At 34.1% G+C, this 27,413-nt stretch overlaps 1 protein-coding gene across 36 annotated transcripts in view; it reads right to left on the reverse strand.

Annotated features, from left to right (window-relative positions):
• The window catches only part of ADGRL3 (adhesion G protein-coupled receptor L3), an 842,607-nt gene that overhangs the window by 18,663 nt on the left and 796,531 nt on the right, over positions 1–27,413 (reverse strand). For 33 of the 36 annotated variants that reach the window (XM_040482516.1, XM_040482575.1, XM_040482534.1 and 30 more), the window contains 2 exons: positions 23,780–23,905; positions 15,617–15,713 (listed from right to left, as the gene is read on the reverse strand). In XM_040482516.1, the coding sequence (XP_040338450.1) occupies positions 15,617–15,713; positions 23,780–23,905 (223 nt within the window). Of the gene's footprint in view, positions 1–13,142; positions 13,185–15,616; positions 15,714–23,779; positions 23,906–27,413 lie in introns of all 36 variants that reach the window. The other 3 variants (XM_040482465.1, XM_040482454.1, XM_040482622.1) reach the window with 1 other exon arrangement.

Raw genomic sequence — 27,413 nt, forward strand, 5'->3', positions numbered from 1 at the left:
TATTTTTCTATACCAATGTAAAAGAATATGCTCTGCGATTTAAAATAAGGAAACAATTGAGTTAAGAAGAACCAAACATAAGCAAAAAGCATGTGACTCAATATTTTTTTCTGGCTGTCATTCAGTTTATTTAAAAGTTAAAAATATAAGGACAAACAATTTAATCATACAAAAATGGAGTTCTGTAATTGAATTCTAATGATGCTATCAAAATTTTTGATAGATAGGCCATCTGGTTATAGCTTTCCTAGCATAAAGTTGTTTTTAGTTTGCTAAGTGTGTTCTAACTTTTGAATATACCTAAAGACACTCTTATTAGTGAAATTACTAATGTAGGAAGACTGAGTTTTTTTTATTTGTCAATTCTTGCTAATCTGGAAAGTCCAGCAACAATAACAGAAATGCTATTGGTATACAGCCATGGAGTGATACAATGTTGACTAAATGGAACAATATTCAGTCCCAGCCACGTGGCTTTGGAAGGTAGCTTCCTCAAATCCAGGTGTAACCCAGATCAGGTACAGATCTATAGTCACAATGAGTGACATACAGTCATAATTAAGAGCCACCTGCTTTTAAATCTAAAACCACACAAATACTGATAAAAATAATCTAGAACTTTCCAACAAAATACATTTTCTTCTTTATCCTTGGTATTAAGAGCCTTTTTCCTGATAGAAGAAGGATCACTGGTTAAAGTTGCTTTTTTATGATGACTCACCTTTTTACATCTTATGCCCCATTTGGAATCAAATTAATCAGTGTCACTATAACTGACTTTAATCCTAAAATTGAGTTAAAATATAAGTGAGGGCTCAGTAACAGGAACTGAGGAATAGGATATCAAATTTGATCATTAGAGTTTTACAGAGTATGAAGTTGTGGATAAGCTTTATGGGTTTGCTGGTTTGAAAGAATGAGGGATATGTTTGAGTAACCAGTTGTCTGTGGTTTGATTCCCTAGTGTTAGAAGGCAATCGTTTTCCATCATTTTATGGACACTCAAATCTTGCAAGAGGCCGTTTTTCCTGTTGCCATTCCAAACAAGTGTGATAAGGTGTTTTCGCATGGTTCATACAGTCCATGCTCACATTTATGCATTTCAACTGTACCTTTGAAAGGTGGCCCTGTGTCAAAAACACTGGCTTGTTGCCAATGCCTAGATCTCTTAACCAAAAACTTGTACAGAACCTGTCTTCTTGGGTCTTTTGTGTACAAAGTCGCATTTGTCTTTTTCCATAGCTGCACTACATTTCACTTGTCTTAGCTGAAGCCTATTCTGTTTGCTTCTGGCTGTTTCCCCAATTTACCCAGGTCACTTTGAATTCCGATACTATTTTCCAAGGTACTGTCCATCCTGTCTCTTCCTCTTCCTTCCAACTAACTTCTGATTTGTAAACTTCCCTTCTAATAGCTATGAAATTGCTGCAGACTTCCAAGAAGATCGGTGTTTACAGACCATCTGTCACTGTTTTTCAGCTGAAAAGTTAAGCTTACTGGTTAGTCAGGTTGAAGACACAAATAAGCTGATGTTGCTGGGTAGAGAAGATAGTTACAACACTACATATGGGAAAAGAATGTTTATGTACAAATTTCATTGGAATGTAAACGCCAGAAAAACAAGGAATACACTGGGTTTTATTACCGCTCTATACCAAGGGTCTAGAATAGTTCCCAGAGCTTGGTAAATACTTGCTTAAATAATGAAAAAAAAGCCCATGTGAAATCTATGGCATCTTTAATGTAACAAACTAACACAAGTCATTTTATCAATTATGAGCAGTTTTATAGTTTGAGTAAATTTTTTACAAGTGCCAATTGTCTAATTCCTAATGTGATTTATTTCCTTCTAACACTATACCAGGTATATTTAAAGCAGGAAAAAAAACACTCATATAATTATTTGGAAATACAAATTGCTAGTTGAATACTAGCTGCAGATGATATGACAAGAGGGGGGGGAAAACTCAGCACAACCTACTGTGACTTAAAATAAAAAGCTCAAATTGGGTAAAAAAAAAAAAAAGCTCAAGGTAAAAATCTCAAAGCAGTAATATAAGAATAGTTGTTTCTTAATTACCTGACACACTAAATCCTGGGTACAGTCTAGTCAAAACTGCTTATTTGCTGTCAGAAACAAGGGTTAGGTCTTTAATAAAACCATGGAAAAGGAATTAAGTTGAATTTCAATATATGTGAATCGTCAACAAAACTGTCAACAGAGAGCCAACCAAGAGATCTTTATTTCTAGTAAAAGCATGATACAAAGCAAAAAGGGATTTTCATATTCCATACTGAAAAACATAGGGACGTTTTTCTGACAATTATTTGAAAGTCAGATCCTAAACCTACCGAACAACACGAAGTGTAAAATCATAGTCATTTTAAGAAGAGTCTTTTTTACTTTATTTATACCTGAAGATAGAGATAGACATAAAAGTTTTTGAATGAGTGAAATTTGAATGGGATAATAATGAGTACACCCTTTTCCAATGCACAGGTTTACCACAAAAGTGTTGTATTTTTTTTTCCTTATGAAAATAACATAGGTGTTTTGACACGGGCAGGCCTTGAACGACAGCACTGTCTAGGCCAGTTCAGTGTGATACACGTAATTGAGGCCTGAAAACTGAAGGTAGAGCTGCAGGCTTTGAAAGTGTGAAGTGAAAAAAAGATCTGAGAAAAGATGACAGTTGAATCCCACTTGAATCCATATCATATCATTCAGAAACATTTTCAAACGTTTCTTCTTGACAGCAGGCTAACCACAGTACGCTGAAAAGCTCTTAAAATAACTTGAATTGTCACTCTGCTCTGCCCTCGCTTTTTTTTTTAAATGTACTTTCGTTCTTATTTGTCTTATTGGACAAGCAAAGGTGTATAATTCTAGACCCTGGTGTTCTAACGAACCGACTGAATATCCCATTCCTGAGAGTCTCATACCAACATGTCTAATTTTCAAATTCTTGTTATTTATGAATATATAGGATGATAAATTTTTTGTTTGTTGTATTTCAATCAAACAGTTTCACCTGGATCATTCTTTCTTCTTTAATATGTTTTGTCCTCCATTCCATCCCCTCATGGTTCTCTCTCCCTTGATTCGACATATTTTTTGTTTTATGAAGTCATTTCCATGACATGGATTGACTAATGCATATGAATTGGAGTTATAAATAAAGCAAAGTTACTACTGGATAATGCCTCTGTGCTTCTGTCTTCAGAACATAATTTTGGCCCATCGCGGAGGCTTCATTTTGTTCAAGTAAAAAATAGCTTCACTAGTGACAGTATTTTCTACAGAGTTATAATACTAACTCGAGTGTTAAACAAAGGGTCTTTTACCAGGAGATGGTATCTACTCAAGTTGTGACCCCCTTAAAATTGTATGTAAAATGGTTTAGGTGCATGTTTGTGAAGCCAGTTGGGCACCCACACATGACTGCTTTTCTTTCTGGTGAAAGGGTCCTATGGCTTTGATTTCCTTTTCAAAGAGCTAAGAAAACTGGCATAAAGAAAAAATAAATAAAGAAAGAAAAAATAAAAAAGGTAAGTCTTTTTCTTTAGTGAGTTAACTTTATTTTAAAATTTTTTAACGTTTATTTATTTTTGAGACAGAGAGAGACAGAGCATGAACAGGGGAGGGGCAGAGAGAGAGGGAGACACAGAATCTGAAACAGGCTCCAGGCTCTGAGCGGTCAGCACAGAGCCAGACGCGGGGCTCAAACTCACGGACTGTGAGATCATGACCTGAGCCAAAGTCAGACGCTTAACCGACCGAGCCACCCAGGCGCCACCTAGTGAGTTAACTTTAATATAAACAAGAAAACTGGAAAAAATGAATCAGAAGGACCCCACACACATCTTATGTATGTAAGTATTACCCGATGAATTGCAGTATAACATAATGGAAGAAAGTTATAACTCAGAATTTAGAAGTGAATAAGGTTTTAACATTATCTAATCTACTACCATCATTCACTACATAAAGAAACAGGTCCAAAGACATTCATAATCTGTTCAAGGTCACACCTGACTCTGGTGATTTTATTTAAACATATTTAAACAGTGATGTTTGAATATTTGTAGCATCCTCTCCCAAAATTATGTTTTTTTTTAATGTTTATTTATTTTTGCAAGGGGTGGAGGGGCAGAGAGAGGAGGACAGAGGATCCAAAGCAGGCTTTGTGCTAACAGGCTAACAGCAGCAAGCCCGATGTGGGACTTGAACTCACCTACTGCGAGATCATGACCTGAGACAAAGTCAGATGTGCAACTGACTAAGCCATGCAGGTACACCCCAAAAACATGTTTTGATAACATTTTATTAGGAGCCTTATAGGAGTGCATTACTTTTCTGTAATTGTCAATTATTTAATTTTCATATTCATGTGTTAATTTATATAACACAAAGAAACAAAAATGAAAGTAAATCGATAAAAGAGACTTCACATCTATGGAAAACGGATTGAATAGGGATTGTCTATTTTAAGTATTTAAGTTTCCTGTTTTTTCTTTTTCTGTGTAACAATGAAATATCAACATGCACACACAATCTACAGACAGTGCAAAAATGGTAAGTTCAACTTTAAAGGCTTATTTTATAAAATAGGAACAGCCATATAAGTCAAGACCAAGTTGTTTATAATCATTAACAAAACTAAAAGAATCTGCATGCTATCCTTAAAAATTATATAAAATAATTTTAAAAACCACAGAAACCATAATTTTATATTTTGTACTGTTTTTATTCAAGTAATTAATGAAATTACAAAGTGTCAAAGAAGAAATATTTTATTGAAAGCCAAGAAACCTTCATCATTTTTTTCTGAGGTCATAAATTGAAGAGCTGACATCTTGATTTATCACACCGTGCACTTTTAATAGCCAACAAGTTTGCTATTAAATTTTAATCAACCTGCCTATTAAATTTCTTTCAAATGGTTCGGAGATAACTCAGCTTTTTTTAATAGAAAATTCATTCACTGGGAATCTATTAACATGGACTTCAATGATATGTTTTCTCCAAAGTACAGATTTGGGTTATTGTTAGTTCAATACGAAATTAAATATTCTGAATGTAGAGGTGTTGTTCTATTGTAATATAGAAGTTCAAAGATTTAGATGTGGGAACCCTAGACATTACCTTGTCTATTTGTCTTTATTTTGCGCTAGCTGACATTATATAGGTCTTCTTGTCCAGATGCATGGTTTTTTCTACAATAAATACTTAGAAGTCAAGTTACTGGGCCATATATTGCTCACATTTCAATTTAGAACATATTGCCAAAATTCTGTCAAATGTATTTGTATCACTTTACACTTCCATGAGAAATTAAATTTCTCAGATTCTTACTAGGACTTAGTATTGTAAGCCTGATATTTTTGCCAATTTCATACAAGTATCACATGATATCTCATATTACTATTATGCTTTGCACTTTCCTGATTACCAAAGAGATGGGGTCATTTTTCATGTTTATTGGCCATAAGGGTCTCCCATTCTGTGAATTGCCCGTTCTTATCTGTTGCCTGTATATATTGGTTTATAGACATTCTTTATATAATGTAGGCATAACATTTTGTGTGTTATATGTTGTTTACTCTTTCTCCCAATATCTTACTGTTATGAATACTGTTTACATTTTGAGACAAGAACATTACTTTTTGTTATAGTTCATAATCTTTGTTATGTTGTTTTTAAGAACTCCTTCTTTAATCTAAAATCTAAAGTGTATATATATACATATATACATATATATAGCTTTGAAGTTTAATTTTTTGTATTATATATTTATATTTTATATAATATATATTGCATTACATATCATAATTATATATAATAATTTTACATAATTAGCTGAAAGCAAGACAAATATGGTAGAATTGGAACTTAGAATTCTTGGTGAATCTTGGCTGCACAACAGTGTAAGTAGTTAATCTGCAACGGAAATGATGAACCTATACTATTCAGTCATTCACCTCTAAAACTCATCCTTTGTAGTCAAAGGCATATCTTCCTGTGTGCTGTTAAATTGGGACGTGTTGAATACATTTGGACATTTTTGAATACATTCCATAGTACTGAAAACAAAAAAATACTAAGCCTAAAGATAACCAGCTGAGTTTGCTTAACCACAGGCAAAATAGCGGTAAATTACAGTTCTTTTTAGTAAATCAAAGGCATTTAGCATAAGAGTATTTATCTTTGTCATTCACACTGTATTTAATTCATTTTCTCTACATCAGATTATCTCTTGATATCTGTTAATGGTATGTAGCCAATTCCACAGCTATATTTATTTGTAAATCACACACAGCTTGTGCATTTTCATTTAATAAAACACACTTCAGAAAAAAAGGAAAATATAGTAACTACTTAACAATAGGAAATGATTTACCAATGTGAAAAAAATCTGACTTTTTGTATAATGCTCTGTACTATATTGACATACTTTCCTATATGGAACAAATTGTATAGCTTACATGCAGAAAGCCTATCCTGGCTAAAACTTGAATATTAAATTTAGAACCAACATTTTAAAAACATGTCTGAGAAAAGTAAATTCAAACAAGGTATCTATGAACAAAGAGATTCTTAATAACGTGCAGAGAAGGCCTATTTCATCATATAATCATAATTTTGTCCTTCTTAGAAATGAGGCTGTTTCAGGAAACTTACATTGTTTCCATTTGTCTACATCAAGATTAACTATCTTCTTTCAATCTGTGTATCCTCTCAAATCTTTCTTAATTCTCCAATGATTTTCCAGGGTTATAAATTACTTTCTATGAATTGATGGGTAACTTATCTTAGTTTTTGAAGCACCCACATTCCTTATAATGATAAATTATGAAGAAAGACTATTAGGAAAATCATAGGAGAACCTATCAGATAAACACTTACTTTCAAATGACATGCAGTATATAAGGTTGAGCTATGTAAAGTGTATGCTTCTGTATGTAATGTAGTTCAATAAAATAGAAGCTATTTTAATCAGATACTACACAATTATTGGTAATGACAATTTAAGTACTATATCTTTCTTTTTTTCCTTTTTTTAGTGTTTTTTTTTTTTTTTTTGAGAGAGAGAGAGAGAAAGAGAAAACAAACAAGTGGGGGATGGGCATATAGAGAAGAGACAGAGAATTCCAAGCAGGCTCTGTGCTGTCAGTGCAGAGTCCAATGTGGGGCTCAAACTCATGAACCATGAGATCATGACCTGAGTTAAAGTCAAGAATCAGATCCTTAACTGACTAAGCCACCCAGGTGCCCCATAAGTATCTTTTTCTAATGAGAGCCTCTTTGGCTAACCCTCTTCCACAATTTAATTTTTCATGTAATTGAATTAATCTCTAATTACTTTGAAAGTAGCATATATAAGTTAATACAATCTATTTCTTAGAAAAATAATTTGAACAAGTAATGGCTTTGTCAATTAACTTTGGATGCTATAAACTACATTATATCATCAGAACCTTTATGTTTATAATCCAGTAGAAACATTTTTCCAGATGAGAGGTACAGTCAGGTTTTGTTTTTAAATTTTAAGACATTCCATAGTTTTTGTGAAAACTGGAATTAGCACATAAAATAGTTTAATTTATACATCATCAGTGTCTTTTTGAAGTTAACTCAAACAGATTTTCTACTTGTTCTAGGCATTTTCACATTGTCCTGACAAAGGACAATATCAAATTCAGAAGTATAAATAGCTGGGGAAAGTTATATCTTTGGTTGGTTTTAATACTAAATCATTATAGGCAGAAGCTATTTACCTGATTTTTTAACAAAATTGTTCCCTGACCAAAATGTTCACTCATCCTTTTACTGAAACATAAAAAATTAAAGATAAAGGATTCTGCCAGTAAAATACCTTGAGGCCTTCCAGGAAAGAAAAGAATGATTATAAAAATCTTCTTGCAACCTAAATCCTAAAACTAGGACAATAATGCATAGCAAATCAGCATATTCCATACCAAGTAGTTTTGGAAAGTATGGCCAACCCATTTCTCCATATATTTACAGTGTTTTAAAGCTTTTCTTTCACTAAATGAATAGGCTGAAACCACACTAAACAACTATACCTAGAGCAAAATAAAGTAGAAGGAAATCAATGGTACATGAAGGAAGTTAAGAAATAAAGATGTTATAACTTGTGGTTTTAAGAATATCTTATTTCCATGTGAAGTGATAAAAATCACTTTGAAATACATTCTTGGAAAATATCTTTATTCTAATCTTAGCAAGCTTCATGAAAAACTGTCATAATAAGAAAAGAGTGAAAATTTTTGTTGTCATGAATAGGGTTTCATGCTCAGATAGATCTTGTTTGGGATCTAGATTTCGTCCTTTAGGAATCATTTCACAAACCTGGCTTCTTCATGGAAATAAAGACAATGGATGAATAATGAATAGTGTACAATAGGCAAATTTGTAGCTGTACACATTAAAAGAGAAATCCCAAGTTGACCAAAACTATAAAGAGCCATACTGTGTTCTATTAGAAAAAAGAATACCAGCAATTTCGGAAGAGAAGTTGAGTATGTGTGTTTAATTGTTCAAAATATATATTTTTTGAAAAATTATATCTTCAGCGACGAAACAACAGTAATATTTCAAAAATCAGTGGAAATGTTTTATAGTGTTACATTTAGAAACTATCAAGGTATGGTATTTCACCGCAGCTTGTTTGACTAATAGTAAAGAGGTATGAGGGGGGCACGGGGATGGCCCAGTCAATTAAGCATCTGACTCTTGATTTTGGCTCAGGTCATGATCTCACGGTTCTTGAGTTTGAGCCCTGCATTGGGCTCTGTGCTGACAGTGCTGAGCCTGCTTGGGATTTTCTCTCTTCCTCTCTCTCTGCCCCTTTCCCCTCTGTCATTCTCTCTCTCTCTCTCTCTCAAAATAAATAAATAAGCTTTAAAAGAAATAAAGAGATAAGAGATTGTGCGAACTATATATAAAGCAGTCAGATAATAAACCATAATAAAAAAGAATCTACACAGAGAATTCTCTTTGTGAAGGGATCTATAAAAGCTACAATAATAATAATAATAGTAGTAGTTGTAGTAGTAGTAAAATACAAACCATTTTTGCTACTGTAGAGTTGATTGTGAGAGGCTGGATGGCTACGATTGAAATGATTTACATCAAAGAGACAAATTTAAAAGCAAAGCATAAGAAGGACTCACTGGACAAGCATTTTAAAAGTCTTCTTTTTCAGTTCCTACCCACAATTTATAGCAAGAACATTTGCCCCAATTGTGTAGAAATCAATATTTAATATACTTAATTTTGTAATGGAGAATTTATTCTGAAAGTTATTTGGTCTCCTTGAGTTTGGAATCAAGATACTAATAGCATTGTTTACTTATCTATTTGACATAGCATTTCACTTTTACAACCTGTAACTATTTTACTTTTGTGTTATTAAACTGATTTTCCTAACACAGAAGATTTCCTTATTTTTTGTACATTTTCTGATTATGTCTTTATTGATGACATGTATAAAAGAAAGGAATTAACACAGGAAGCAATGTTGCCTCATTTACAAATGAAGAATGTAAATGTCAAAAAATACTAGATATAAATGTAATGTGAATTTCATATGAAAACTTTATCCATGTCATATATACTTATATTTGTACTCATAATATCATAATGCTTATTCATAACAAAAAGTAATTTGTTTTACAGGTTCTACTCTGATTTATTAGCTATGCACATCATTTAACTCTTTTGCAAATTCCTCAAATAGATGTCAAGTTATAGCAGGATCTGGTTAATGTTTACAAACAATTTTATAATCCTTCAAAGCAGCAAGGCTTTTGAGAAATATGACAAATTTTATGCATATAAGCCAAATTTTATTTACTGACATTAATAAAGTGCAGTGAATGAGTATGAGGGTTTCACCCTAGTACACTTTAATTTATAGAAATCATTAATTGCTGTGAAACACCACTTACACATCTTCATTTGCATTTTTCTTTAAAAACACAAAAGCAAAATAAGTTGAAAAGCCTGAATATTAATGAGGTGACAGGTGATTTATTGTGAAGTTTCTTCTGCCTCAGTGACCAACCTCCCGGGAAAGACAATACAGGCTCTGAGAAGACATGAGTTTTAAAATGGGAATGAGTCACATCCCTGCTCTGCTACACCACTGGTTATTTAGGAGGACTGTTTGAATTGAACTAGTGTTCTCTAAGCTTCTGAAGGGCAGGATGGGGCTTGGAGGAAAGAGAAGACAGTGTTTGCTTATTTTATTATCTAAGGTAGGGAGAAGAAATATTTTACCTTTATTGCTTCAATGCTAAAATATGGTTACAAATCAAAAGTGGAAAGCACAACCAGGCAGATGTAATGTGCATTTAACTTCTAATTTAGAATAGACAATTCAGTTTTATTAGTTTATCTCTTTTTTTTAGCCTCAAGGGTAGCACCACTTTAGATAAATTATTATTTCTTTTACTTGGCATTCAGGTAACTACTGTATTCCGACTACCTATTACTAGAAAAAAAAAGGGGAAAGAAAACCTTCAGTAGTGAATGATGAATTTTAATATCTAATTATCTCAGAGCACTGACAAGGATCAGTTTTCATTTGTTAGAAGATATAAGTGAACTTCTGAATAAAATAATGATAATAGTACTTGTGTTCCAGGCACTGTAGTAAGGAATTAACATATGTAAACTCACTTGGTCCTGTCAAGGTCCCTGTGAAGAGGGTGCTATTTATATCCTTATTGCATAGACACTGAGAAAATAAGCAATTTAACAAACGTCACCGGATTGAAACCCCATTCTCAAAACTACTATGAAAACTACAATGAGTAAGTCAACAATTTGCAAATGTCTATTTGATGATGCTTTCCCCCTTTGTATCAACAATGTCCCTGACAGGTGATGCCTTTCAGTAGGTCGTTGTGCCACTGAGAGCCAAGATTTACCCCTAAAATTGATGAAAAGATCGTCATAGTCCATCATAATTGTACTGATTACATAAATTTACTGAGAATGCATGTGTAGATTAATATGAATCTGAACCTTGAATGGAGAATCCCATCAACATTAATAAATAAGTGCTGGACATCTACAAAAGAGACAGTTTTCATTCATACAACACATAGATTTGGCTTAAATAAATCTAGCTTTACCAGTCAGATCTCCATGTGTAAAAATCTAAATTGCATTAATTTCTGTGGGAGGTTGATAAGACAGAGGGTGGGAGGTAGGGGGAAATAAAAATCCACCTTTGCCAGTCATGCTATTGTTTCAAAAGAAGAAATGCCTTTTTGCTAATCCTGCCACTACAATGGGTTACATTTTTGTAATAACTCCACAGCTGAGGAGGGGTGGGCATGGGACACTTGTCATAATTCATACAACATCATATTGGTAGCAGCTATCTAGCAAAACTAGATTTTAAACTGAAATTTCTGATGTCAACTCAACTAATGAAATAAAAAGAAAATGGGGAATGCAATTATATTATTCACAATGAGATAAAGCCTAATAAAATCTAATTTCAGAAAATACCCCAATTTTTTTTTTCAACGTTTATTTATTTTTGGGACAGAGAGAGACAGAGCATGAACGGGGGAGGGGCAGAGAGAGAGGGAGACACAGAATGGGAAGCAGGCTCCAGGCTCTGAGCCATCAGCCCAGAGCCCGACGCGGGGCTCGAACTCACAGACCGCGAGATCGTGACCTGGCTGAAGCCGGACGCTTAACCGACTGCGCCACCCAGGCGCCCCATAGAAAATACCCCAATTTCTATACAGATCTATAAAAAGAGAGGAAATGTTTAACCATTAACTGAACTAGCAGAGCAATTTCTCAGAAATGCTTCATTTTATGATTGAACTCAAGTTTCAGAGGCATTGATGGTCTAACTCATTCAGGGCAAGGTTTGGCCAGTAGAGATTGTGGGTAGGAGATATGAGTAGAAGATTACTCTAGCTACATATTGTTTCTACCACTACTGGGAAGTTGGAGCTACTGGAAAGTTGGGTGAGATTTCTAATACACCTGGGGGAGGCTCAGGGATTGAGGCCTGACTTCAAGATATGAACAAATAGTAAATATTTAAATGAACAAATAAATGAACCCTCCTGTGGCATTTGTAAAATCTTGAGTTTGGATCAGAGTTAAACTTCTTTAAAACTTTTTATACTCAACTACCACATTAATGCTCTTGAAAGCTCCTTCAAACTGTGTAGGCAGTGGCATCAGGGAAATTAACTTGATAGTTGCCCTGGGGTACCGGCCTCAAGGAATTCTTAATTTATGAGTGAGTAGCATTGTAGCAAACAAGTCAGAAGCAGAAAATATATCTTAAAATGCACAGGGAACCTTTGCAAAAACCCCTTCATGAGTATACATATTCAAAGGACAAATGTAATGGAAGGTTTTAAAGAGATGAGGTGACCAAATAACAAAATTCCAAAGAGAATATATAAGAATGATTACATGAACTGAAAATTATCAATAAATCTTCCAAGGTTTTGCATGATTCTAAGGAATAAAATCCCAACGGTAATCAAGTTGATCACACTGGAAAATCTAGGCAGGTAATCTGATACGTAGGATATAACAAGTTGGTGCAAGAACAGAATATTAAAGATGGTTTGAAAAAATAAAACCCCTTGAGAAAGAGTTCTGTACTGCATGGTAGATGTTTTATTCTTAATGGATCCCAAAGATGATAATGATGAATTCCTGTTTGGAAGAATAGATGGTAAGACATACAGAATTATAAAATAATTATTCTTTTGATGAATTGAGCAGTGGTATGAATACGAAAGAAAACCTAAAGTAAAAAATAGGACTAGCTTTTAGACAACTTCTTGTAGTTTTCAAGGGTCAGAACTGTTCTAAAGACAAAAATAAGAAATTTAATATAACTGGCTTGGAAAGAAAGGAAAATGGGGTTTAAATTAACAAAAAATTGCCAGCTGGTAAGAAACTAAGAATGAATGGGAAGTTAGAATATATGAAGATGCAAAGATGCAGTGCCTAGAATTTTTATTTAATAGAGAATATAATCTTTCGATTAAATAATGGTGAACAATTATGTTGCTGAGGTGACTGAAGGGTTTATCTGGAAAGGTGAATCTTGGATTCCACCTACCTAAATATGATACACACGCCTGAATGCAGGGAAGATAGGACCCTGGGAAATAAGACAAGATTAAAGAAGGAGGTTAAAGACGATCTTCAGAGATATACTATGAAGAAATAAAATTTTAAAGTACTCCAGGCATCTAAGACAAAAAAATAATGAGATGAGAATAAAATGAGTTTCTGACTTGGGGGAATGGGGAATTAATGTGGGAAATCAAGAAGATCACTCTGATGTCTACCACCATTAAAGTCACTGAGTGAAAGGAAGAATATATATCCTGAAGGAAGAGATCACTGGCTGGACACACTTCAAATCATAAATTCAATTTAACCCCCTCCCCAAAGTCAACATTAGAATAACTTATTTGGTGTCACAAGAAATTTTATACCATTCTTCAAGAGTAACTTTAAGAAATACTTTTAAAACTAAAGATTTTGCAACCAGATTTAAACATATGATCGGTCAGTATGAAATATTATTTCCTTTAAATATACTTCAAACTGACCCAGTCATCCACATAATTACATATTCCAAGTTGATGAAATTCGTTAGAAGGGACTAAAAAGGTACAGAATGTTATTCGTGATTGACCTGAAAATCAAGGTCATGAAAACGTGTCCATTTAAAACAATTTTTAGTAAAGTCACATACCTTACAATCTTTATATAAATTTAGATCATAATGCTAGACAACATCATAATTTTACATATTTTAACCATCTTCGCGGTAGGCAAATAAACAGTACATCATTAGAATACATGATCTCATCTTTTGTTGAAACAACAATTGTTCTATGGTTACTGTGATCATTAGATGCAAGATACTTCTAATAATAAATCCTATTCATAAGGGTAGCTTTCTTTCTAATAACATACTGTAAATTTTCCATCTGTGGGATTAGGCAATAAACAAAGTCTGTCACTATGAAAGCAAATTAGTTCCTAAATGTTGAAGGCATCTGTAAGTAATCTGCATTGTATGATTTGAAAGTATGTCTTAAGTTAGAGTATTCATATTAAAATAAATTTTCACAAACTAACCATTAAAATAAAACTTGAAAAAGAATATTTAGATGATACTATGTAAATCAAAATCTAGCAAATAAAAACAGATTAATAAAGAAACAAAATACAAAAAGGTATTTTTTGGAGGAATAATTGCACTCACTATTCCTACTCAGGCAGAAGTGACAGAGAAAATGTAATATCATTATTAGGTTATAGTTGTTATATCACTGCCCCAAATAACATATTGAGATTACATATAACATGGGTCCCTGTATCAGGTTCAACTTGGACACTATTAGTCCCAACTTCTTTTATGTAAATTAGATGCAAATTAATTGAGTAAAAGTAATTAAGAGCCGCACCAGGATCTAAATTTTTCTGAATCATAACCCATGATTGTTAACTGTTTGTTTCTAAGTAGCATTTAATGTAACAAAAAGCTAACAGAATCAGGTTTAAAATCAACTAATAATCCTAGTTCGGGGATAAGGAAAAAAAAAATGTTGTACTCAATATATGTGTACTCAATATATACTTAATATATGTATCAAAAATATCTGTTAGGACACTGTGACTGGAATAGGCTTATGCAAATTCCACCTTTCCAGATAAAACTATAGTCTAAGTATTCCCCAGAAATGTCTACAGTGTCCTCTAGCTCTAGACAAACAGCATTTACTCATTTTGACTGGAGTTGATTTAATTCTAATCACCCCCGCCCCCAACACACACATACACTGAATAAGAGGGAGGGAAGGAGGGAAAGAGGGAGACAGAAAGATAGAGAAGAATAAAAAAAATCAACCACAAACAAAATAGTAGCTTAAGGAAACTTCACTTCAAAGTCTAAATTGATGCCCTAGGCACATGATAACTAGAAGCACACACACACACACACACACACACACACACACACACACAAATCATAATATATGTATATATATTTTTTCTCCTAGATCTTTAAATATGCTGGATAAGTTTGTAGATACTATGATCAGATGCGATTTTTACCCCAAATATACAGGTTGTCTCAAATATGTATTAGACAGTATATTTTTACTTCCACAAAGACTATGAAATTGCTCTATGCCTGGGACAATGTGGAACTCTATGATGCTTAGCAGACTATATAGCCACATAATTGCCCATTTTCACTGCTTCCAATGAGGCCTGACAGCTCACCAGTTTATTAAAGTGGCAGATGACTAGAAAAGGAAAGTTCTCATTTTCTAACTTCCTTTCAGAAAAGATTTCCTGAAAACTCAGGATTCAAAAAAAAAAAAAAAAGGCTTATGAATAATGGAACACACTGTTACACTCAGCCAGGTTTTATATCCTTGCAATATTCCTATCACTTGGAACAAGGTCCAGAAGTTCCAAAAAGAAAAAAAAAGAAAAAAAAAAAACAATGCATTTAAGAACTTCATAGAGTAATCACAAACGTACTAAATAGGAAAAATCATTTCTACTTACCTCTGTTGAGTGACGCTGAACTGTTTATGTCTCCAGTAATGAAGGAAGACTCCGACTGCTTTCGGACCGTGTCATTCCACATTCTACGAATTCGGCTCTGGATGGGGTAAAGGCACAAAAGGAAATGAACTCACCAGGCAGTGAAGTTTCACACAAATCGTTCTGTTTCTTTCTGTCGTAGTTATACGAGACCTTTGGTCCGGCATCTGGCAAATGTGTAACTTTTACATGCTTGCAGTATGGTAGCATAAGAATATCAGAAACTAAATTAATGACAATAATTGGTTCTCATTAAGTGTATTCTGAAATGCTTATACCAAAAATAATTGTAACTGAAAAAGCAATAAATGTAATGTACTATACCAATTGAAACATGTTGAAGGTATATGGAAGTGTCCTCTAGACAGTTAGAATTTTAATAATTTTAGTTTCCAGAATGAAACAATTATTTTCATTGTAACTTTTATGGGAATGGATATTTAAATATGTATTAAATTGTCAGTTTTATTAACAAAAGATTTAGTTCAAGAATTCAGAAACTTGCAAGAAAGAAAAAGGTTAGTAAGAAAAGAATAGTGTATTATTAAAATGCGACTAAACTCAATATTTTCCATAAATTTTGTAAGATCAGTGTAATTTCACAGGTTATATATGATTTTGACTTTTCTTTCTCTCAAAGGAGATAAAGGAAGTCAGTTCACCCTATTCATTTCTTCACAGTAGGTAATTTATAGAGATGTGAAAATTCTTACATCATTATTTATATTCTCAAATTCAGTTTTCTAAGTGCCAGATAACTGAAGCAGTGTAATATTTGTCTATTATTGGGAGGTGGATTTTTTTCTACTTTATTGTTTTGCTATTTTATTGAGTTAGGGATCAAAAAAGTATTAACAATCCTGTGATGAGGAAACAAAATAGTTTCAGTTATTCCAAGGATGAATAGTTAGAAGAACTATTACTCCTAGTCATGGTAGTGGTAAAACCAAGCTCACAAATGGGTTATGTTCCGAATACATTTGAACACCGTGAATAAGAGGAGTACCTAAACTTAAAATATTAGACAATTGGTTTTATAAATCTTGGGGCATTTCTACATTGTGTATATTGTTTTATAGGTCAGCAACCACACACAAAGAAACACACATAGACACCAGACACACACACACACACACACACACACACACACACACACACAGAACAAAACTAGTAAATAAAAGAATAAGAGAGGTGCCTGAGTGGCTCACTGAGTAGAGCACTTGACTCTTGATTTCAAGGTCATGAGTTCAAGCTCATGCCTACTTAGAAAGAGAGAGAGAGAGAGAGAGAGAGAGAGAGAGAAAGAGAGAGAGAAAGAGGAAGAAAGAAAGAAAGAAAGAAAGAAAGAAAGAAAGAAAGAAAGAAAAGAATAAGAAAACTGGTGCAGGATTATAGATCCTCAGCATTTAAACACTTTCTATTGAAACAAACTTAAAAACTTCAAACTGAAATACTGGGGACAATTCTCTCACATTTGTTTCTATTTGTCATTTAATTAATTAAAAATATTAATTAGGGGGCACCTGGGTGGCTCAGTCAGTTGGGCGGCAAACTACAGCTCAGGTCATGATCTTGTGAGTTAGAGTCCCGCGTTGGGCTCTGTGCTGAGAGCTCAGAGCCTGGAGCCTGCTTCCTATTCTGTGTCTCCCTCTCTCTCTGCCACTTCCCTGCTTGCTTTATGTCTCTCTCCCCCCCCCCCCCAATAATAAACAATAAAAAAAATTAAAAATATTAATTACCCTCTACTGCATACCAAATGCTACTCCAGAAAATACAAAGGGAAAAAGGCAAACAAAAAATATCTTTATCTTTGTGGAACTACTAGGTTAGTAAGTGACAGATACAACAAATTACCAGAAAAATAAAGGCCAAAGTAAACAAGGTGCCCACAAATCTCCACAGAACCATTAATTATTATAGCTGAAGACTACAAACCCGAATGACTGACAGTGGTAGAATGGATGTATAGAACGATACAGAATAAGAAAAATAGAAAATCAACATAGCTTCCTGCAGCAACATAGATGTCTGAGGACAGGAAAAAATAGAAGAGAATATGTGCTGGATGATGTCCTGTGAATAAGTATCACACACATGCAAAATACGTGAAAAATTAAGATGGTGGATATGTTTGAGGCGAATGATGGAGAAAGGTCCAAAGGGTTTCTGAGGCACTCCCAACATTCTAATATTTAACCTGGGGAGAGGTACTAAATCACTGTGCATACACTTCTCTTTTGTATACTCTTGTTAATGTTTGTTATACTACATAATTAAACAAAATGTTTCAGTGCACATGAGAGGATACATCCTTGGCTGGGAAGTCTGTGAGCACTGCACTGAAGAAGTGATTTCTTAACAGATTTGATGAAGTTATGATTGTTGGTAGGCGACATTTGTATGAGCTACCCCATTATCTCAGCTTCTGTTAGTCTCCCCAACCTGAGTACCCACACTGGTTCTCTTGCCATTCCTTAACAAGCTAAGTATGCTTCTGCCTCAGGCTTGGTACAATTGCTTCCTCTGTTCTTCCCCCAGATACACGTATGGATAACTCCTTCTTCTCTTTAAATTTTTGCTCAAATATTTTCTCCTTGAACGGACCTAACTTGATCACCCTATTTAGAATTGTATTCCACCCACCTAGCCCTGCTTCCCCCCCCCATAGTCATTATTATGTTATACAACATGACCTATAACTACAATGTATTTATTTCTTATATTTATAATGTAATGTCCAATATTTAACATCTAATGTCTGAATTAGATCTGAGACTATCAAAAAACAGAAATTGTGTCCTTTTTGTTTATTGATGTATCACCACCCTGAAATACTATGTGGTACAAGATAAAGATTATATGTATGTATATGTAAAATATGTATTTATATGTAAAATGTGTATTTTAATTAATTCTATGGAATTAGAATTAGAACCTAGAATTCTAGGTTAGATACTATGTGTTTTTCATTTATTTACTCATTGAAATCACACAAGAGTTCCTTGAGGCAAGTACTCTTAGTGATTAGAAAATTGAGGTTCAGAATTTAATTAGCATGTCCAATGTCACAGGCCTAATAAATGACAAAACCAACATTTGAATCCATTCAACTGGCTCCTGATCTAGGAGAAAAAGGTGAAATATTGCAAGCAGAGGAAAAGTATACATTATATAGCACAAAGACAACACTTAAATGTTTATGGAATGAACTAGGATAATGTGGGGGTGAAAAGAGCAAGTCACAGAAGACAACATATAGTAATATACCACTTAGAAAAAAGATTAAAAATTTTTTTTTCTTCAACGTTTTTATTTATTTTTGGGACAGAGAGAGACAGAGCATGAACGGGGGAGGGGCAGAGAGAGAGGGAGACACAGAATCGGAAGCAGGCTCCAGGCTCTGAGCCATCAGCCCAGAGCCTGACGCGGGGCTCGAACTCACGGACCGCGAGATCGTGACCTGGCTGAAGTCGGACACTTAACCGACTGCGCCACCCAGGCGCCCCAGAAAAAAGATTTTAAAAAGTAACACCAAACATCTTTTTTGGAGGGGGAGAAACTATTAGAATACATCAAGGAAATGAAGAACAGAAGTCTTCTCTGGTTGGAGGCACAGGAACTAATTCAAAAGAGGTTTCAAGAAGGCAACATATATGGAAAATGTTCAATTTCTGAGTTGGATGTTCACAGGTATTCATTTTATTATGATGCTTCATCATTTAATAGACATTACATACACGGTTTATGTTTCAAATTCATGTGATAAATATAAATATACCTAAAAAGTCAAAACAAATAGAAAACAAATGACAGATTAAAGAAAGGTCAAAGATGAAGGATAATACCTTAGTCCATAGTTTTTATAAACACATAGAAACACAAACCAATTCTATACATATGGCTGTGAATATCTGTTTGTGTGATTTGGGTACTACAGAGCTTTTGTAAGTGTTTATTAGCAACATGTAGGTAGGGGGAGCAACAGGTAGAGAGGGCTTTCACTTTTTAGTCTTGCCAGTCAATGCCCCTCCACTACCTACATGGAAGCCACGTGATCTTTGTCATACCTGGATGATCTCCTGCCACTTCCTGTTCTAAATCATCTCACTGGCTTTCTAAAGTATTCAAAATAAAATCTAAATTTTCGTACTCTTACAAACAATTACTGATCCATGTCTAGCCTTCTCCTTTGACTTATCTCCTATTCACTTTCACCCAATTTAGTCAATGACATTCTTTCCATTCCTGAGTTTGCCTGTCTCCTCTACCTTAAGGGCTTTGCATTAGATGTTCTCTCACCTGGAATTCTCTTCCCCTGAATTTCCTTCCTGTCATTCAGAATCTTGGTGTCAATATCATCCTCCAAAATAGTCTTTTTCCAGCACTTAATCCAAGTAGCCACCTGGAATTTCTGTATCAAATCACCATACTTGGCTCTCTACCAGCTTTTATAATCTGGTATTTTCTATTGGTTTATTTATTTATTTATTTATTTTAATTTTTTTTTTCAACGTTTATTTATTTTTGGGACAGAGAGAGACAGAGCATGAACAGGGGAGGGGCAGAGAGAGAGGGAGACACAGAATTGGAAACAGGCTCCAGGCTCTGAGCCATCAGCCCAGAGCCTGACGCGGGGCTCGAACTCCCGGACCGCGAGATCGTGACCTGGCTGAAGTCGGATGCTTAACCGACTGCGCCACCCAGGTGCCCTATTGGTTTATTTTTTAATAAGTTTTCTATCTTCCACAATTAGAATGAAAGCTGTAGATCACAGGGGAAGGTATTTGTCTTTTAACCACTGTGACTTGAGAGCTTAGAAGATTGTCCTGCCATTAAATACAGGACATTCAATATTTTTTAGTAAAAAAATAACATATATATATATATATGTATATATATATATATACACACACACATACATACATATAGGGATTGCTATTTTACAAGTTTTCTGACATGGATAAGGCATCCGTAGTCCCAAGATTTTACCTAAATATCAATGAGTAGTTTAGACTATGGAAGCTCACAGTTTATATGAAATACATTTATCATTTTTACTTGAAAAGATGATTTAAATAACTATTACTGTATGTAGGGTTGGATGGTCAGTTAATCAGAATTAGTATTATAGTCAGCATAAGGAAACAATGTAAAGTTTTTTTCTTTTGAAGGACTAGAATTGTGATATCAGAAATATAATAGTGAAAAAAAATATGATACAGCTTTGAAATATATATCTGATATTCTATTCTGTAATAATGACACTAATAAGGGATAGCTGCTCCAATTTATTGAGTACTCGCAATTTAAGTGTTTTGAATACATTACCTCAATCTTTCTAACAACGTAACAAATAAGTATTATTACCACTGCTTTATAGATGAAAAAACTGAGGGTCAGTGACATTAGTAACTTGTTTTTGGTTATGGATGATACATGCCAAGGCGAGACTTCTAACCATGGGCTACCACACAGCAAATTTATGGTTATTCTGTTAACCTGCATTGCTCTTTGACCTTAAAAGTATTGGTAAACATTACACAACTCTGTTGTAACATAACACGTGAAACTTTCAAGTTGGATTGTTTCATTAGTGACATTTGTCAAATGTCACAAGATGGTGGCTGATGAACTGAGTTATATGAAAAGCATGTAGGAACTAATCAAGCTTGATGGCACACAGGATCTAAGCAATGTCAATTTCAAAGTTGTGGAAAAGATTATTACAAAATGGGAGGTAAGGATTATTGGTGTGAAAGTAAAGGTGTGGAGAAGAGCCTCATGCTAGAAGCATCATCCACGTGTACCCCTAAAATTATGTGAGACTTCAGATTATTAAACGTTTATTTATTTATTTTGATAGAGACAGAGAGGGAGTGAGTGGGGGAGGGGCAGAGAGAGAGAGAGAGCTAGAGAGAGAGAGAGAGAATCCCAAGCAAGCTCCACACTGACAGCACGGATAGAGCCCAATGCAGTGCTTGATTTCACAAACCATGAGATCATGACCTGAGCCAAAATAAAGAGTTGGACGCTTAACCGACTGAGCCACCCAAGTGCCTGAAGACTTCAGATTTCTAATTGGATGATGTATTTAGTAGTCCTACACTCAGAAATCTCAGCCCACCTAAATTGATACATCTGTTTCCCCCAATTTGCAACTTTGTAACCTCAGTAAGGTATAGAAATTGATAATTTGTGGTTATTAATTTAAGTGTTAATAGTTGGGTAGGTTTGACAGTTACACGTTACTTTTATTTTTTTAATTTTTTTTCCAATGTTTTTATTTTATTTTTGGGACAGAGAGAGACAGAGCATGAACGGGGGAGCGGCAGAGAGAGAGGGAGACACAGAATCGGAAACAGGCTCCAGGCTCCGAGCCGTCAGCCCAGAGCCTGACGCGGGGCTCGAACTCACGGACTGCGAGATCGTGACCTGGCTGAAGTCGGACGCTTAACCGACTGCGCCACCCAGGCGCCCCAGCACGTTACTTTTAAATGTTTAGTTACAAATGTTAGATTGATATTAAATATGTGGTTTTACTCATAAAAGAGAACTCCATCAGTTTGAAGAAAGTATTTCTTTATGAAAATATTGTGCATTATCTTTCATTTATAAGTAAGAGTCATTCCAGTGCTACTTAGGTGTACATAATTATCCAATCTGACATATGAATCAGACATATTAAATTTGTAAATGATATTTAAAGGTCAATGATACTTAATTTTCTTTATTTTTTAATGTTTATTTCTTTTGAGAGAGAGGAAGAGAGAAAGCATAAGTGGGAGAGGGGCAGGAAGAGTGGGAGAGAGAATCCCAAGCAGGCTCTGTGCTGTTAGCACAGAGCCCAACATGGGGCTTAATCTCAGGAACCATGAAATCATGAGCTGAGTTGAAATCAAGATTTGGACGCTTAACTGACTGAGCCACCCAGGCAGTCCAAGGATATTTAATTTTCTAAGCACAAAAATGGAATTGTTGGTAAATTTAATCTGTTAAGTTTACAAGACAATCAAGCATTAAACAAAGAACACCTAAAGTGATCTTTCTTATTTCATATAAAATTACCAAATTTACAAAAAAATTAAGATCCACAGGTTGAGCTGAAAGGGTTAAGAAAAACTAAGTTCCTGATTTACAACTTTATCAATTTAAATTTAAGCCTTCTTTAGAAAAAAAAAAAAAAATAGACAACCCTGAAAACATGATTGCTTTTCCCACTGGATCAGGAAATCTCCAAAATATTAGTCTGCTAGTCTGAACTCAAACTCACCCATGGCCCACATAATCTTGGCATTTATTTTATTTTTTTTTATTTTTATCATTTTACTTAGTTAGGCTACATGCCCAGTGTGGGACTTGAACTCACAATCCTGTGATCAAGAGTTTCATGCTTTACTGACTGAGCCAGCAAAGCACCCCAATCCTGTCTTATTTGATTGGCTCATTTTAGCATCCTGGAGTTGCTGAAATTTCTATATAATAATCTTTGGACTCAAATTGTGGCATGGGAAAAATGTCAGTCAGGTTACTCAAAAGTTTACAGCTTCCCAGATGACAGTCAATGCAGCTGCTACCTGGAGTGCTGGACGGCCAAGGGCAACAGGTAGACCAGTTAAGCCAATGCTGCTGTTAATGTATCCTTCACAGCTTTGAACTGTATTCAACTTATCACCACATGATAAATACAATATGAATTAGGGCTGTTTTTACTAAATATACCACTTAATAAGTACATATTTTCAGTATGTGATAGAGAATTACTCTCCTGGTTAAAAGAGGTAATTCACTTAAGAATCATATATATAAAATATCCCTTTCTTAGAATTTTGGGGAAAGTGCCAAATTCCTTTCCTCACCATCTATATTCATTCAACTAGGAATAATCTAAAATCATTAATTAGCATGCAAACGGAGACCCTAAGTTTCATAATTTTATTGCAATGTGGCTTCTTAAATTTTTGTCATAATTGTTCTTGTGTGAGACACTAAAACAACAGCAACAGCAACAACAACAAACTGGATGTATTAAACACTTGGGATAGAAGATAGTTCTGATCGAGGACAGCAACGTGTAACAGAATATAGGTAAGAGAGATCTCATTTTAATTAACAAATGCTAGTTACCTGTGAGCCCGTGGAGTAGCGTCCAGGAGTTCGAGAACCAGATGTTTTCCCTGAGCCAATGGAACTCTCTGTACTTTTGCCACTACAACAATGCGTCCGCAGGCATTTCCCATACTCTTTTCGTACCTAGCCAATTAAACATTAACTTCTGTTAGCAAGTAATTCATTTCAGCTGGGAACTGTGGTATAAAATGTATGTTTTATTTTTAGATAATTAATATAATTATTTCCTTGCCTTTTCAGATACAAGAAAGTCTGTTCAGCATATATTTTCCAATATAAAATGATACTCAAGTCATCAAGCTTGAAATTTTGCATAACTGGAGCCTTTTAAAACATGCACTCATGCATACGCACATGCCCAATCATGCCATAATGATACTACCTCTTAGTTCGAAGAATAAAAATGTAAGACTTTTTACGACCTTATTTTTAGCTTCATAAATTTGATTTGAAGTAGCCTATTGGTGCATTTGTTCTTTAAAGAGAAACTGAATGAAAAAGCTACAGAGAGAAGAGGGGAGGGACAGAGGGAGAGAGGAAAGGAATGCCTAAACACAGGAGAAAGGAATTTCCTTGTTTCTTTCATTTCTCTTAAAAGAGGTCAAATTTATAAACTTTAGAATATAAAATTCAAAATAATTTAAATTTATGCCCTCATAATAGTTCTCCAGAATAATTACAGTTTGCTCTTCTTTATTAAATTCTTAATCTTGCTTGTAGTGTAAAATCATAGGAAAAACAGGAGATAAACATATTTTAGTGGATGTTTTCCAGCAGAAAGACCTATCAACAGTTTCTGGGAAAACTTTTATCATGTTTAAAATTTTTATTGCTGCCTATTTAATTAAACAAGACATACAAAAATAAAACAGTAACTGCCCTAAATCATCCTTCCACTATCTACAACAAAAATACTCCCTTACTCTGTGTTCATCAACTAAAAACACATTCTGGGACATTTTATTGGTTCTACATTCCAAATTTGTGTTCATTATGAAATAATGCTGTATATATAGTTATTCTTAGCTCTTTATCTATTGAATTCACATGAGTTCATCCGTTCCATAATTTATGACAATGTCATATTCCAATGTAATTTTATTTAAAGCGACGTTATACACTTTTCTAAGGGATGTTATTTAGAAGCAAAAGCAAAAAAAAAAAAAAAAGGAATGTGGATCATACATTAATATTAGCATTCAAAACTGAAACATTACATCTTAATATTGGAAAGCTCCTTCTATGAAAGATATAGCAGAATCAGAGATAGAATAGATTCAGAATTGTTTGAAGAATTCATATTTATTAAATGTTTATTCTGTGACCAGAACAACAATATGGAGACAGGTGAATCAAAGCATGGAGGAGAAGTGCCTGCTGACAGTAGGTCGGAGCCCCAAGGAAGACTTCTCAGAGAAGAGGACTTTTGAGAGAACCTTCAAAAGACAAGTTGGAATCTGTCAGGTTGGACGAGGTTGAAAGAAAGGACAGACAAGAGAGACAAAGGCATTCCAGGTGTTGTGAACAGTGTGAGCAACTTTGAGGACTTTCTCTGACCCGGGATGCCAACATTACATTCTTTAATACACTTGAAATTATATTGATATGTTTTTCAATCTCTTCTATGCTACATTTATGATTAATTAGAAATGATTCGTTTTATTCAGTTTTTAAAAGCCAATTCATATTTTGTTACTTTTTAAAAGAAATGTCTGTACCCACTTGTGTGTGTATCCAAGATATATGTGAACTGGGGAGTATGGAATGAAAAAGCTTCTAAATTTTTTAAAATTTTATTTTAGAGAGAGACAGAGAGAGAGAATGCATCAGTGGGGCAGAGGGGCAGAGAGAGAGAGAGGGAGGTATGGAGAGAGAGAGAGAGAGAGAGAGAGAGAGAGAGAGAGAGAGAGAGAATCTTAAGCAGGCTCCACACTCAGTGCAGAATCACACATGGGGCTTGATCCCATGTCCATGGGATCATGACCTGAGCTGAAATCAAGAGTTGGAGCACCCAGGTGCCCCAATAAGCTTCTGATTTTTAATTGCTATTTACTAGAAATTGTGCTAGGTCCTGCCCTCAAAATGACTCTGGGGAATAATTATTACCTACATTGAACAGATAAGAGCACTGAAAAAGTTAAGCAATGAAAATAAACTGAAAGACTGAAAAGATTAAGCAATATGTGCCTTATGTGAAAAAATCCACTTCTCATAGGTGCTTTACGATCAGAAAGTTCCTTCTAAGAGGCCACATTTCTAATATTAGTATATTAACATTATTATTAATCTATTAAATTATCCCTTTCTCTGTATCTAGAAAAAATAAGGGCAGATGCTTTAGTTAGAATTTGAGAAACTTAAAATAATCTCCACCCAAAGGTAAGCACTATCAATTATAGTTTAATATGAGTCCTGAGTTAATAAAATATCTCCAAGAACTTAAATTTTGATCATAACCTACATCCCACTTTGTTTTTCCTAAAGTACTCAACAAGGATATTTTTCTTTTTAGAATAGAAAGTGTTTTTTAATGAAGTGATTTAAATCTAAACAAATATTTTAGGAGATAGAGATAAAGAAAGAAAGAGAGAAAGGAACCACTCCCTTTCCTGGTACAAAGGCAGCAATAGTGTATAAGCCGTAGGAAATCATCATGAACTATTTATATTTTTCAACAAAGGTTATATGTTCTGAACTGATTATATAAATAACCAGCAAATCAAGATATCTAGTGATGTCAAGTTCCATATTCAGGTATAATACTTACTGAATCTTTACTGACTTGACTTTATTTTTCTGCTATTAGATTTGAAACACTAAGCATGTGTTTTAAAAACAGAAAAAATAAAATAACATGGGCTGTTTCTATGACAGATTTTCCTTTGGATTAAAATAAAAATTATTTGATTGTTCGATCATATCCATATTCTAATCCACTAATTCACATGATATTCCTCTTATTCCAATCAATATATCTTATTTTACTAATATTGTTCTAGGATAAAGAAGATGGGAAAGAAACTATATCTTACCAATACACTCTCAGATCAGAAATAATGTAATATGATACCCTCTGAGATTTATCACATAATTGAGTGTATAACAAAAGAAAAAGTAACAACTTTAATGTCTCCAGTATTACTGGTATCAGTAATATCATGCAATCCACACTCAGAATAGGACTGATAACTCAAAGTTTGATTTTTGTTAATGAGTTGAATCAATCAACAAATAACCCTATAAGCCAAAATATTTCAACAATGGAATATTTCATATTTCTCTAATCAAAGCATATGACAACTACATCAGTATGGGTATATTATTGAATTCAATCAAATGGCTTAAGAGAAACTTCTTAAGAGAATTAAGATTGTTAAAATGTCCATACTGCCCAAAGACCTCTATAGATTCAATGCAATCTCTCCAAATTCCAATGTTTTTTTTCACAGATACAGATAAAAACAATTCTAAAATGTGTACAAAACTACACACACACACACACACACACACACACACTCACACACACTCACACACACAGAAAGTAATTCTGAGAAAGAACATAGCTGGAGGCATCACACTTCTTGCCTTCAAACTATATTACAAAGCTACAGTAATCAATACAGTATGGTGT

The sequence above is a fragment of the Herpailurus yagouaroundi genome, unplaced genomic scaffold, assembly GCF_014898765.1.
Source record: "Herpailurus yagouaroundi ecotype Mexico unplaced genomic scaffold, PumYag 28, whole genome shotgun sequence".
Classification (NCBI taxonomy): domain Eukaryota; kingdom Metazoa; phylum Chordata; class Mammalia; order Carnivora; family Felidae; genus Herpailurus; species Herpailurus yagouaroundi.